General features: G+C 45.0%; 1 protein-coding gene across 2 annotated transcripts in view; it reads left to right on the forward strand.

Annotated features, from left to right (window-relative positions):
• CRYL1 (crystallin lambda 1) overlaps nt 1-15,762 on the forward strand; it is a 140,632-nt gene that overhangs the window by 100,707 nt on the left and 24,163 nt on the right. Inside the window, exons 4-5 of one of the 2 annotated variants that reach the window (XM_066369222.1) lie at nt 1,715-1,876; nt 11,804-11,998. In XM_066369222.1, coding sequence (XP_066225319.1) covers nt 1,715-1,876; nt 11,804-11,998 — 357 coding nt within the window. The remainder of the gene's footprint in view (nt 1-1,714; nt 1,877-11,803; nt 11,999-15,762) is intronic. The other variant, XM_066369224.1, reaches the window with a different exon arrangement.

Raw genomic sequence — 15,762 nt, forward strand, 5'->3', positions numbered from 1 at the left:
GGAGTCTTGGCTGCGGGAGGGGAAGAGAGAGATAGAAAGGAGAAGAGGAAGGGTGGAGAAGCAGATGAGTGCTTCTCTTGTGTGCCCTGACTGGTAATTGAACCTGGGACTTCCACATGTCAGGCTGATGCTCTATCGCTGGGCCAACCTGCCAGGGCTGAGAATGTGCATTTTAACGAGCACCATGCTGATTCTGATGCTGATGGTTGTGGACTACATCTGAGAACTACGATCCTAAATTCACTAGGGGATAGATCTTGAGAATAATGATGTTCCCCCATAGGGCCTGTTGACTGCCAGTGAGGGGGACCACCTTGGCTAGAGTGGCCCCTGGTGTGATTTCCCGGAGCTCTTGGTGGCAGACAGAGAAGGATGCCTCTCATACTTGTAGGATGGGAGCAGCGAGCATCCTCCCATTCTGCGTGAGTCCAAAGCAGGGATCCTTCACAGCCAGCCCATTCCCAGGGACAGGCCTCACTGGCGGCTGGCACTGGGTGTTTGACAGTGTCATCTCCCAGCCCAGCTTTGTACGTGATGAGGATTTCAGTATGGTTGTTATCTGCAATATTTAATCCAAATAGGCATCTCTATCCTCCTCCCCAATTCTTATTCAAGTAATTTTAGCTTTTTAAAAACAAAGTTATTTTTCCAAAGGATTTCCAGTTAGCTATGGGTGTTCAATAAGCCAGTGGGGAATTATGGAGCCAACACATTTGCTCATTTCATAAAGATAACAGACGGGAGAATGTGGTGATGCCACTCCTGATGTCCATAGCACTTTGTCTGAGGTGCTGAGTGTGTCCTGTTTGTAGACTCCTCTTCCCCATATAGTTGAAAGATGTTTTTATTATGAGAATTTTCATTTTTAAAATTTATTTTATAATTACAGTTGACATACAATATTATGTTAGTTTCAGGTGTACAGCCCAGTGATTAGACATTTATATAACTTAGGAAGTGATCCCCCAATAGTCTAGTACCCACCTGGCACTATACATAGTTATTCCAATATTATTGACTGTATTTCCTATGCTGTACTTTACATCCCCATGACTGTTCTATAACTATCAATTTGTACTTCTGATTACCTTCATCTTTTTCACCCAGAACCCAAACCCCTTGCCCCCTCTGTTTATTCTCTATATCTGTGAGTGTGTTTCTGTTTTGCTTATTTGTTTTGGTCATTAGATTCCACTTATAAGTGCAATCATATGTATTTGTCTTTCTCTGACTGACTCCTTTCACTTAGCTTAATACCCTATATGTCCATCCATGTTGTTGCAAGTAGCAAGATTTCATTATTTTTCATTGTTGTATAATGTTCCAAGGTATATATGTACTACGTTGCCTTTGTCATCTATATGGACACCTAGATTGCTTCCATATCTTAACTATCATAAATAATGTTGTTACAAACATAGGGGTTTGATGCATATGTCTTTTTGAATCAGTGTTTTGTATTTCTTTGGATTAATACCTAGACGTGAAATCGCTAGATCACAGAACTGGAGAATACATACAGTTCTCTTGTAGGCATCACCCAGTTTCCAGACATATCAAGATTTATCATATTTTTGAGAAGCTTTTTTGTTTTTCTTAAAAGGTTGCTTGTGGTTTTCTAATTGGCTCAGTTTTGGAATGAAAGAACCTGATATGCTGTGCCCAGGGCCTGAGTGCAGTGATCATGAGTCGTGACTGCCTGTGTCCTCCTCAGGAATGTGTTCCAGAAGACCTGGGACTGAAGAGGAAGGTGTTTGCTCAGCTAGATGGGCTCATCGGTGATGACGTTGTCCTTAGCAGCTCCACCTCGACCCTCCTGCCTTCCAAGCTGTTTGCTGGGTTGGCACATGTGAAGCAGTGCATTGTGGCCCATCCTGTGAGTATGTCACACCTGGAGATTGATAGCATCTCATTTTGGTTTGGGGGGGAGCAATACATTTGTTTAATCCATTCATATTTTTTAACTGATATATTGAGATATAATTCACATACCATAAAATTCAAATTGTACAACTTAATGGTTTTTAGTATATTTAGAGAGTTGGATAAAGAATTTTATACAAAAATTTTCTGGATTGTACCATTGTACCTAATGCATAATGGACAGAACTGGCAAACCTTACAGACATTTGCCCTCAAGTAACTCACTGTCAAGCCAAAGACAAACAATACTAAACTAATAATTCCCCTACCAAAGAAAAATCTATGTTAAAATAATGTGTACGCAGCGTAGGATATTATAGATCTGGTCACTTGTACTTTACTTTGTAGGATGAGTTTTGCTAAAATGCAGATTGAGTCTCACTCCTGAGATTTTGATTCATTAGGAACCCCTCCTTCTTGTTGGTCTTGTCTACCTGTTCATTGTAGTTACTGGTAAACTTATTCACTAGGTCTGCATTATGATGCGTATTGGACAATGAGTTTAAAGTTGGCATGCAAGCATTCAGTACATCTTGAGATTAATGTATTAGTGTGAGAAGTCAGAGAGGGGACTCAGGGATCACTTGGTGGACATTTGAGTCCCAGCTGTGAGCTCAGCTTGACCTGGGAGAACCAGGGTGATCTGTTAGGACAGAAAAGCTAGCTTGGTTCCAGTCATCAGAAGTATGACAGTAAAGGATTTCGGCCATACCCTAAATACCAAAAGGCCATTGGAGGTTAAGGCTTGGGAGAGGCTACACCAAGAGACAGGGCAGACCAGATAGAATCTGGTTGGGCTGATGAGAGAGAAGAATGTTTGAGACTGGGAAAGAATGTAAGAAAGACCCTAGGCCAAGAACAAGCATGGGGTGTATAGAATCGTGAGGGGACCTGTGGGCATGGAAGAGCATATATACCTGGGGAATCACGGGGGGGTGGGGGTGGGGAGCAGGAAGGCTCGGGAAGAGTTGGGTCCTGGAGAAACAGAATTACTCTGCAGAACTGGGACTGGCCCAGCACAGAGCAGCACGGCAGGGCAGTGGAGGTGCTGCCTTTGGAGGGTGGGTGGGCATGACTCAGAGACGGGGCAGCGCTTCCCAGCACTTGGGACTGCCATCTATGTGTGGTTGACCCCAAGTGAGGCTGGGGGCTGCTGGAATTGAGAGCAGCAACATTCTTTCTGAGCAAGAATAGTTTAGAGTTGTGAGGTCCTAGGTTGGTGCAAGGAGGTGAAGGAAAAGAGCAAGTCACAGATATTGGCTAGATTTTATATGCTGTGAGGACGGACAGCTCGGACCATCAGTCACAGGACTGTGTGGTTCAGGTGTCTAGATGTCCTTGTACTGAAGTATAGTGGGATGTATGAAGAATGATTATGAAATAAGGAGACTTAAACACATAGAACATAGAATAAAACCAGTCACATTCAGTTACCATTCAAATACAGGTGTATAGCACCAAGAGGACCTTAACTGAAGCACCTAAATACCACAGCCCATGAAGCATATCACGCCTTTGCTCTGTGACATTTCAGTGTCCATAAAAACCCTTAGAAACTGTAAAGTTCTTACTCGATTGTTACTTGATGGCTTCATTGAAGTGTAAGGCTCTTGCTGGAGAACTTGCAGTGTTTAACCCATGTTTTCATTTCTGAGGCAGTTTAGAAAAACAACCACTAAATCAAATTATTTAGAACATACCTGCTAAGTTCTTCGACAAGACTTGCTCAGTGTCACTAATCATCAGGGAACTACAAATCAAAATGACATATCACTTCAGACCTGTTAGAATGACTTTCATCAATAAATCAACAAACAACAAGTACTTGTGAGGGTGTGGAGAAAAGGGAACCCTCCTGCACTGCAGGTGGGAATGCAGACTGGTGCAGCCACTGTGGAAAACAGTATGGTGTTTCTTCAGAAAATTAAAACTAGATCTAACATGACCCAGCAATTCCCCTTTTGGGTATTTACCCAAAGAAATCCAAAAGACTAATTTGAAAGAGTATATACACTTTTATATTTATTGCAGCATTACTTACAGTAGCCAAAATATGGAAGCAACCTAATAGACATCAGTACACGAGTGGATAAAAAAGTTGAGGTGCATCTGTATACAATGAAATATTACTCAGCCGTAAAAAAGAAATCTTTTTAAAAATTTTATTCAGGGAATTAAATTTATTGGGGTGACATTGATCAATAAGAGTACATAGATTTTAGATATATATATTTCTATAGCATTTGAACTGTTGATTGTATTGTGTGTCCATCACCCAAAGTCAAATTGTTTTCTGTCACCTTATATTTGTTCCTCTTTACTTCCCTCTTTCCTCCCCTTCCTACAACCCCGTCCCCTAGTAACCACTTCACTTTTATCTATGTCCATAAGTCTCAGTTTTATATCCCACCTATGTGTGAAATCATATAATTCTTAGCTTTTTCTGATTTCCTCACTTCACTCAGCATAATATTCTCAAGGTTCATCCATGTTGTTGTAATGGCAATATATTATCATTTCTTATGGCTGAGTGGTATTCTATTGTATATATGTACCACATTTTCTTTATCCAATCCTCTATCAAGGGACACTTTGGTTGTTTCCATGTCTTGGCCACTGTGAATAATGCTGCAATGAATGTGAGGGTGCAAGTGTCTTTATGTACCAATGTTTTCAAGTTTTTTGGGTAGATTCCCAGTGGAGGGATCACTGGGTCAGCAGAATCAACATAGTTAAAATAGCCATATTACCTAAAGCAATATACGAATTTAATGTAATATCCTTAAAAATCACGTTATTTTTAAGAAATAGAACAAAAAATCACCAGGTGTGTGTGGAACCATAAATAACACTGAATAACCAAGGCAATCCTGAGGAAAAAGAATGAAACCAGCCTGACCAGGTGGTGGTGCAGCAGATAGAGTGTTGGACTGGGATGCAGAGGACCCAGGTTCAAAACCCCAAGGTAGCCAGCTTGAGCATAGGCTTATCTGGCTTGAGCATGGGTTCCCCAGCTTCAGTGCAGGGTCGCTATCTTGAGTGTAGGATCATAGACATGACCCCATGGTCGCTGGCTTGAGCCCAAAGGTCGCTGGCTTGAACCCAAGTTCACTGGCTTGAGCCCAAGGTTGTTGGCTTGAGCAAGGGGTCACTCGTTCTGCTGTAGCCTCCGGTCAAGGCACATAGGAGAAAGCAATCACTGAACAACTAAGGAGCTGCAATGAAGAATTGATCCTTCTTATCTCCCTTCCCGTCTGTCCCTATCTGTTCCTCTCTCTGTCCCTCTCTGTCTCTGTCACAAAAAAACCCCAAACAACAAAGAATGAAACCAGACATATCACACCACCTGACTTCAGATTATCCTACAGAGACAAAATAATCAAAACAGCATGGTATTGACAGAAAAACGGACATATAGACCAATAGAACAGAATTGAGAGCCCAGAAATAAAACTACATATATATGGACAAATCATCTTCAATAAAGGAGCCAAAAACACACCAGGGAGAAAAGAAAGCCTCTTCAATAAATGGTGCTGGGAAAATTGGAAAGCCAAATGCAAAAGAAAGAAATTTGACTACAGTTTGTCCCCCTGCACAAAAAAATAATTGAAAACGGATCAAAAACCTTAGTATAAGATCTGAAGCAATAAGTTACATAGGAGAAAACAGATACTAAACTAATGGACCTTGGCTCTAGGGAACATTTTATGACTTTAACCCTAAAGGCAGGGAAAATAAAGGCAAAAATAAATGAATGGGACTGTATAAAACTAAAAAGCTTCTGCACAGCAAAAGAAACTGACAACAAAACAAAAAGGCAGCCAACCAAATGGGAAATATTTGCAAACAACAGCTCCAATAAGATGTTAATATCCAAACTATATAAAGAACTCACAAAGCTCAGCAACAATCAAACAATCCAATTAAAAAACGGGGAGAGGACCTGAACAGACACTTCTCCCAAAAGGACATACATATGGCCAACAGGCCAACAAAAGCTGCTCATCTTCATTAGCTATTAGAGAAATACAAATCAAAACTACAATGAGATACCACCTCACACCTGTTAGATTGGCTATTATCAACAAGATAGGCAATAACAAGTGTTGAAGAGGCTGTGGAGAAAAAGGATCCCTCATTCACTGCTGGTGAGAATGTAAACTGGTACAGCCATTATGAAAGAAAATACGGTTTTTCAAAAACTTAAGAATAAAAAAAAAATCTAGTCTTTTGCAGCATCATGGATGGACTTAGAGCAGGGGTCCCCAAACTTTTTACACAGGGGGCCAGTTCACTGTCCCACAGACCGTTGGAGGGCCGGACTATAAAAAAAACTATGAACAAATCCCTGTGCACACTGCACATATCTTATTTTAAAGTAAAAAAAACAAAATGGGAACAAATACAATATTTAAAATAAAGAACAAGTAAATTTAAATCAACAAACTGACCAGTATTTCAATGGGAACTATGGGTTTGCTTTTGGCTAATGAGATGGTCAATGTGCTCCTCTCACTGACCACCAATGAAAGAGGTGCTTCTTCCAGAAGTGCGGCGGGGGCCGGATAAATGGCCTCAGGGGGCCGCATGCGACCCGCGGGCCATAGTTTGGGGACCCCTGACTTAGAGTGTATGATGCTAAGTGAAATATGTCTGACTTAAAAAGACAAATCCCACATGACTCCAAAACAAATGAACAAACAAATCAGAAACAGACTCATAGAAACAGAGACCAAAGGGATGGTTGCCGGAGGAGGGAATGGAAAAGTTGAAGGGCCTGACCAGGCAGTGGCACAGTGGATAGAGCGTCAGGCCTGGGATGCAAAGGACCCAGGTTTAAAACCCAAGGTTGCCAGCTTGAGCAAAGGCTCATCTGGCTTGAGCGTGGGTTCCCCATCTTAAGCGTGGGGTCGCAGGCTCGAGCACGGGATCATAGACATAACCCCATGGTCTCTGGCTTGAGCTCAAAGGTTGCTGGTGTGAAGCCCAAGGTCACTGGCTTGAGTCCAAGCTTACTAGCTTGAATAGGGGTCACTCAGTCTGTGATAGCCCCCCATCAAGACACATGAGAAAACAATGAACAACTGAAGTGTTGCAATGAAGAATTGATGCTTCTCATCTCTCTCCCTTCCTGTCTGTCCGTCTCTCTGCCTCTCTCCCAAAACAAAAACAAAAAAGTTGGAGAGGATCATAGGTATAATATTTTGATAAGTTTACATGATGACATATGATTACTAAAATTATTGGGGTGATTACATTGTAAGGGATAAAAATGTTGAATCACTATATTGTACTCATGAAACTAATATATTTGATAGTGAGACTGTATCCCAACTATACTTAAATAAAAAAATATTTTAAGAAAAACTTACCACATCTGTTCCATTTAAAAATTATTTATTTATTTTAGGGAGAGGAAAGGAGAGAAACAGATTTCTTGTCCTAGTTATCCATGCATCCATTGATTGCTTTTTGTTTGTGCTGTGACTGTGAATCGAACCTGCAACCTTGGCCTATTGGGAAAATGCTCTAACGAACTGAACTAGCAGGGTAGGGCACATCTGTTCAATTTTAAACCAGTGGGTGAGCCCATGCCTTACTCTCTTTCTTTTGTCTCAATAGCACAGTGCCTCCTACCAGTTGCTCTGTCAGTGACTATTGAGTAATAATGACATTTCTTTCCCCCATACCATCTCAATATTGCTCAGTTTTACTTATTTAATCAAAGACAGACATCATAGTCAAAGTCAGTTTAGACCTCATTGTAAAAATTAACCTCTTATTCCTTTTATAAATTATTTTAAATAAAAACTATTATCTGGCCTGACCAGGTGGTGGTGCCGTGGATAGAGCGTCGGACTGGAATGCGGAAGACCCAGGTTCGAGACCCCGAGGTCACCAGCTTGAGCGCGGGCTCATCTGGTTTGAGCAAAAGCTCACCAGCTTGAGCCCAAGGTCGCTGGCTCGAGCAAGGGGTTACTCCATCAGCTGAAGGCCCGCGGTCAAGGCACATATGAGAAAGCAATCAATGAATAACTAAGGTGTTGCAATGTGCAACGAAAAACTAATGATTGATGCTTCTTATCTCTCTGTTCCTGTCTGTCTGTCCCTGTCTATCCCTCTCTCTGACTCTCTCTCTCTCTGTAAAGAAAAAAAAAAGTTAAAAAAAACTATTATCTGAAGCAAATCAAATTACTAAGGTTGACCATGTTTGGAATTTCATCCTTGTTTCTTCTGTGCTGGTGTAACTTGCTTTTTGACCAGTCCGCTGACCTCTGGAGAGGAGAAAAGGCATCTTGGACAATTCGATCTGAGGTGGGCTGGTAGTAGTACCTACAGAACCCAGAGCCACTGGTGACCTTTGAGGAGCTGCTGTGTTCTCTATTTGGCACTTATGGCCAGACAGGAGTGGCTCAGAGCGTTAGCTGCTGCCCTCAGCTCAGTGCCTGGCACAAGGATCCTCTGCCCAGACAGGGAACAGGATAAAGGAAGAGGAAGCCTGTTCATGCCCTGAAAGATTGCTGTCTCCACCCTTGCACAGAAGGGCCACCTGCCAGTGCATTTCGACATCACCCATGTTCTCTAGGGCACCTTTCCAATGGGCGTCTCCACACTGGTGGGTGGTAATGCTCACTCAGCACCCAGGTAGTTGAAATGGGATTTAGAGGGAGAAGAGTAACCCATGCAGCTAGAGGGGTGATAATGCTGCCATTGTCCGCATCCCAGCATTCTCCCTATTTGATGTTTTCATGCTGCCTTTCCCTTTCTGCCTGTTTCCCTGCAGAGGTGTGGAGGACTTGGGGACAGCCATCTGGCAGTGGGGCAGTGTTTGCAGATGACTGCCTGAAGGGCGAGTTTGGTGCAGTCTCTCTTGGTGCTTAGAATCTATGTCAGCAGTCTTAATAAGAAAGCCCACTTCCTCTGATAGTTTCAGCCACTCTCTATAAAGGTTCCTCTTTTTCCTTCCTCATTTCAGTTGGGGATATGATGGTCCCATGGAACCATAATGGGGCCTCATTAGTGCATCCAGTGCTTTCGGTGCACCTTGCCTCTTACAGTGCTTCATAGATGGGGCTGCCTTGGAAGGACACACATTGGCCCACAGGGATTTTGACCCTGTTGGGAGCAGCTCCCAAATGCACAGCTCTAACCTGCTTACCAGTCAGGCTGGAGCTGGACCGCTGCTGGGATGTAGTCTTGCCAGCCTAAACAGGGGCCTAGGGTGCCCCCATCTAACACTCGGTGCCATGCATGTATCTTCCCTCCCCTGAGCCCGCTTGCCCTCATGTGGTGGTTATCCGTGCGGTGGTCATCAGAGTGGTCTGTTTCTGGGCTTGTTGTCTATGGAGACACATATGTCCATGTGTCCTGTAGATTGCCAGCTTACTGGTTCCAGGGGCTGCTTTTCTTTTTTCTCTCTGTGGAAGGCAAGTTTAGAAGGTGGGGGTTTGTCACTGATGAAGGGATTTCACTATGTAATTTATCAAATCCTGAGAGATGAGACCCTCTGAACTAGCTGCAAACAAGAATCTCTTCGTTTTGTACCCATGTTATATGAGGAGGTGTTCACCTAGACAGCAGTGCCCTAACCGTGGGATGTGAGTGGATTTTCTGGAGATGGGACAGCCTGCCTCGCCTCTGTGAGGTTAGCTTCTCTCATCGGCTGCAGAGAGAATAAACAGGTCTCTGTGTCTGGCTCTGCTATCACCCCATCACATGCCTCCAGCTCCGTTCCAGATTCAGACAAGGCTTTTCACAAGGTGAATGGAGAAGGGCCCTGGCCCCACCCAGCTCAACCTGAGATCTCAGCGAGCCTTGGGTCACAGTTGCCTCTTGTGCCTCCAGCGGGGCTCAGCCCAGGCACCAGTGTGCTTAACCTTTAAAGCAATCACTCCTTTTTTACTTTTTTTCCTCATTTGTTGAGGGCCTATTCCTCTATCTTCTTCATAGACCAATAGCAGAAGGCCCGTCCAGTGTGCCTGTCGGGAAGGGAAGAACATTTCAGGAAGTGGCCATTCATTCTTTCCTGTTTAGTAGAATTATTCAGTGGTTTCCTCTCCTGTCCTTTACTCTCTTAATTTGTACCACCTTAAATTTAATGAGTACCTGTCATGATTGTCAGGACCCTTCTCTAAGCTTGGAAGAAGGATCAGTTCCCTTGTCATAGGAGGAGGTGCTGTGACACCTTGGATGGGCAAGAATGAGCCCATCCAAGCCCTCAGGCACCTGGAAGTCCTTTCCCAGCAGCCTGTCGGCTGGAGCCTGGGGACACAGCAAAGGGCCTGACCATGTAGCTGTGAGTTTTATAATGGGTTCTGGAGATTGCTGAGCTATGCGTGGTATGATCAGGGTCCTGCTTTTAATTTTTAAAAAGCATTTCATTGTGATAAAATACACATAACATATCATTTACCATCTTAACCATTCTAAGTGTTCAGTGCAGTGAAATTAAGCATTCAAACTGATGTGAACCATCACACCATCCATGTGGAGAACTCTTTTCATCTTGCAAAACTGACACTTTGTCTCCATTGAACAGTGCTGCATTTCCTTCCCAAAGCCCTTGGCAGTCATCACTCTCCTCTCTGTCCTTTCAGTCTATGGGTTTGACAGCTCCACTTTGCAGAGGGTCACCTGGCAGTGGCAGGGAGGCCAGTGAGGAGAGGAGAGTATTGGAGTTGGAAATGATGGCCTGAGCCAAGGGTATAGCAGAGGAAATGAATTTTTTGAAAGATATGAATATAATTGAGAGGATCTTTGTCACTGAAGGAAGTGGGTGAGGTGAGTGAGAGGCAGGGACCAAGTATGCTTCTCACAGTACTAAGCTGGGTGTTTTTACCAGGAAGAGGAATGAGGAAAGGTAACACATGTTGGGGTGGAGAGACGGGAGTTTAATTTATGCCAGGCTGTGGGATGTCCAAAGGAAAGTGTCCAGTGCACAATTATAAATGTGGGCCTGGAGTGGGAGGTGTACTCTATGTGAGATCTCAGCATCTTGGTGGTGCTAATGCCCTGGGAGCTGACAAGCCCTTCTGGGAATCATTTTAAAATGAAAGCTTCTTGTTATTTGGTAACATGCACTTCTACCAGTTTTCACCCACATATAAAGGAAAAACAACCTACAGGCAGTGCTTGGGAAACAGTTGACTGCATTGCATGAGGTTAGTCGGGTTGTGTCAAGCAGCTTTGTGGACATCCGATAATTTTCTCTGGGAATCTTCAAGAATGGTTCCTCGAAGTCAACCAACAAAACCAGAGCCAAATGTTTCAGTACTGGGCTGGACACATTTTCATCAGGGCCTGCTCCCAAAAACAGACTCTCCTGTCATAGACCTTGAACTCAGATCAAAGCTGCTGAGGGGTTCTGGGGCGGTGTGATTCACACAGATAGCTGAGTTTTGACTGGGGTGGCCAATGTTTAAGACTGAACATGGGAAAGTTAAAGTAATGCCAAATTTTGGGAAGATGCTGTCAGTTCCTAACAGACACAGTAGAATTGCAGGCCCCGCAATGACTGTCCTGGGAAGATGTGGTTCAGCAGTGTGGTCGGGATTGGTAATAGTGAAATCCCATAGAGGTCAGGGGTTTAGGAATGGCTGTAATGTAAAAGATGGTGATCAGAACCTCCAAATTTTAACTCCTATATTGGACATGATTCTTTAAACAAAGCCATGCAACCTGGTGCTGGAGTTTCTTTTTCTCTCTCCTTTGTGAATTACTCTGTTTCTCCAGTTTGCTGTCATGGGGTTCTGAATCCAAGGGGCCTTTACAGGGAGGGCTCTGCCCATCTGACCACCCCACATAGGTGTACAGGGTCTGCAGAATGATTCCCAAACTTCCCAGCTGTCTGCTGACCGTCTCTACTGTGTCTCATAAGGTGAATCCCCCATATCATGTCCCTCTGGTGGAGCTGGTCCCGCACCCGGAAACAGCCCCTGCGACAGTGGACAGGACTCACACCCTGATGCAGAAGATCGGACAGTCCCCAGTCAGGGTCCTGAGGGAGGTTGACGGCTTTGTCCTGAATCGCCTGCAGTATGCGGTCATTGGCGAGGCCTGGAGGCTGGTGCAGGTATGCAGGCTTGGGGCAGTGGGGCAGTGGGGCAGTGGGGCAGTGGTAGGGGTGCAGTGGGGCGGAAGCGGAATGGGCGGAGGGCGGAAGTGGGGATGGCGGGCGGAAGAGGGTTTCGAGGAAGGTGGAAGTGGGGGCAGAGGGAGGGCAGAAGTGGGGATGGAGAGCGGAAGTGGAGATGGAGGGCGGAAGCAGGAATGATTTCCAAGTCAGAGTGGGAGCAGAGTGAAACAGCTTCCAGGCGAGGCTGTGGGAAGTCAGCACTCGGGCCACTGTTTCTGGAGACTAACGGCCAGTTGGTGTCTCGAGTGCAGTGAAAAGGCAACGAAAATCAGCCGGCAGTGCAGCATTCACTGTTTCACAGAAGCTCTGTTACATGGAATCCTCTGACGTCCGATGCGATGTAAGACTGTTTCCTGCCCCTGCGTATCACTGCCACATAGTTGTCTCCAGGTGACACGTGTCATTTCCCAGACTCAGACTCCTCACTCCCAGTGTTATGATTTTTCAGGAGGAAAAAAAAATTATATTTGAAGTGAAGTACACATGTGTCCTCTAGGAATCCAATTTATTTTAAGAGCTTGAAAAAGCAATTATAATCCTTATACTTGTTAGGAACAGGCTTCTCTTACCAGAAACAAGGCATTATTGATATCTTCATGTTTGACCTGAGAAGTGACCTCACTGCATACACTCCTAGCCACATTTGTATGGGAACATGGTGCCCCTGGGATGCAGGGCTAGGCTTGGACTCAGGTGGTTGATGGTTGCCATCTGCAGTAGGCCCATAGTTCCTGAGTCCTGTGCAGGCCTGCAGGTCCTAGGCCGGGACAGGGATAGGAAGCCACCCCCATAGCTCCCTAGTGCAAGATGTGAGCTTCTTCCCTGTTTGGCATTTGGTCACAACTCTGTGACATTCCTCATCTGACCTCACTGCTCAGTGCCTTTGCTACACGGCAACTGTAACTCTGTGTCCTTGTGGTTTAAATCCACTTAATGCTCTTATACCTGCAGTTCCCACTGTCAAGTTTGCAGTTTTAATTTAGCAATTGTAGAATGTCTTTGAACATCAGTTGGTGATAGGATATTTGAAAGAAACACTGAACTAAATGCTCCCCATCAGAGATCTATTGAAAATATTTCCATTTGTCTGGAGTAAAGGAGCACTATACTAGGTACAAGAAAAGTTCAATATCACAGTAAAACATTGTGGGAGGTTTTAAGGTAATTTTTGCTTTTATTTGTAAGGTATCTAAGTGCTCTTAAGACAGAAAGAAAAGCCCTAAGATGAATCTTGCTTGCTCCAATCTGAAAGATATAAGGCAACTCAAGGGAAAACTTGGAGAGTCTGGGTAACGGAACTGGGGTAGGAGTCACGCATGAAAGCGTCTCTCTGTTTCCACCTCAAAAGTGGAACTGGCCACAGTTTGGAAGCTCCAAGCTGGGAAGAGCTATGGTGGGTTCTGCTGTCCCCCTCACTGGCTGGAGAGGTGGGAGGGTGGAGCAGTTATGGAATTTGGCTACTTTGTCAGTTCTTAATCGCCCCCTTTTGCCCACCCTTTTTTTGAGTGTCCTGTCTCTAGAGGCTAATGGTGGATAGAGTGTGGCTCCCTTCTAAGAAAGCAAGTCCTGTGTGCGTCTCCGCACTGCCTGCTGTGGGAGTTACACACCTGCAGCACCCACAGGACTTGCTCAGACCAGCAGGGTACAGTGTGAATGTGACAGAATGAAAAGAGGCTCATTTTGAGATTAAGAAAGTGTGAAGAGAACTCAAAGAATTGCCTTTGGTGGAAGTCTAGGAGATAATTCACTTGAAAAAAAAATTAAAGTTGATCTACAGACAGTGAGAATGAAGGCAGATCTAGAAACTGCAGGTCTTTCTGTCCAGGTAGAAGGGAGGGTGGAATGGAAAGAGCTGTGGAACATCCCCGAGTTCTGCTGGGAAGACTTGCAGTGACAGTGAAGTGTCTCTTTGTGGGGGTGAGGCTCACGGGAGGGACTGTGGAGGAGGGTAGAGCGCCTGTATTGCACCTGCTTTTACCGTCACTGCCCAGGGGCAGCTGCTCCGTTGGCCTCCCAAAAATAGAAGAGCCACTAGCACACTTGACATGCACCTCTTCCCAGGGTAGAGAAGTCGCGGGCCTTATTCCACCTGTGTATGATACCTCTTATTGAGTATACAGCCTCTTCTGGACCCTGAGCCCCAGTAGAGATTCCCCCTGGCTCATTCCCCCTGGGATTATTGGATCAATATTTCTGCTTATTAGGGGGGCTGGTTTAAGGATACTTGACTTTCTTGCATGAATTTCTTTTGGGGTCTATCTCCACCTTAGTTACTTAGAGTCAGGAAGGGCAACGTGACTCCTCAGAGCCGCACATCTGTGCACATCTGTATGCATGCACTGAGCCCACCAGGGCTGAGCTCAGATGACACCCGTTTGACTCACAATTTCAGAGCCAGTTAAACTTGATTATATTTAGATTGTTCCAAGTTAATCTCAAAACATTTAAGGGCAGCTTAAATGTAAAAAGGAGCTGAATCACGTAAGTTTTATAGTAAAAACTGAAGGTTTCTATATATTTTAGGTTAAAAAGATTCAAAAAGCCTTGCAAAGTTTCTCTTTCCATGATGTGCTATTTCTGGGTGGTGTTTGTTTGTGGATGAAAGCCTCTGAGGCTCAGTCTGTTGTGTTGAGCAGAGCGAGCCAAGATGAGCAGGAGTTGCCCTGCTCAAGGACACACATGGGTGTTCCTGGTTCATTACTTTCTGGATTCACAAAGCATGTTGAAATTGGGCAGTACCTCTTCTCTTTGACTCCAACCAGGACTGGTGCGCTATCCAGCTTGGTTGGGAAAAATACAAGGAGACTTGATTCCAGACCTCTGAGAGGTCTCTCATGTGGACAGGACCTGTGTGCTTCTGTCCTGACTTTTCAGGTGCTAATTCAGCAGTGAGTCAAGGAATGCTGTTCTCTATTGGCTGTGTAAAGAGTTCTGCACAAATCCAATATGACCGTGGAGTTCTAGGGGCCATGCCCCCATGCTGGGGTATGATCCAGTAGGGGCCAGGCGGGGGGCCTGGCCAGAGTGAGGCCTACACTCCCACCTAGCTCTGGCGGTGTCCTGACACGGGTGTCAGAGAGGCAGAGGAGGCTGCATGGTCCATTGCTGACCCTGTTGCTATGGAGGATACTTGGACATTCCCATGTTGAACAGTCTTGCATGTCTGCAATAAATTCCACTTGGTTGTGGTGCATCATTCTTTTTAGACATTGCTACATTTGATTTGCTTATGTTGAGGATATTTTTGCATCTAAGTTCAGAAGACATACTGGTCTGTAGTTTTCTTTCTTGCTTTTTTACTGTTTTGTTTTATTTTTACATCAAGGCAATATTACATGGGTATTAATATGATAATGTGGCCCTGGCTGGTTGGCTCAGCGGTAGAGCGTCGGCCTGGTGTGCAGGAGTCCCGGGTTCGATTCCCGGCCAGGGCACACAGGAGAGGCGCCCATTTGCTTCTCCACCCCTCCCCCTCTCCTTCCTCTCTGTCTCTCTCTTCCCCTCCCGCAGCCAAGGCTCCATTGGAGCAAGGATGGCCCGGGCGCTAGGGATGGCTCTGTGGCCTCTGCCTCAGGCGCTGGAATGGCTCTGGACGCAACAGAGCGACGCCCCAGAGGGGCAGAGGATCGCCCCCTGGTGGGCATGCCGGGTGGATCCCGGTTGGGCGCATGCGGGAGTCTGTCTTGACTGCCTCCCCGTTT

The sequence above is a fragment of the Saccopteryx leptura genome, chromosome 2 (genome assembly GCF_036850995.1).
Source record: "Saccopteryx leptura isolate mSacLep1 chromosome 2, mSacLep1_pri_phased_curated, whole genome shotgun sequence".
NCBI classification, from domain to species: Eukaryota; Metazoa; Chordata; class Mammalia; order Chiroptera; family Emballonuridae; genus Saccopteryx; species Saccopteryx leptura.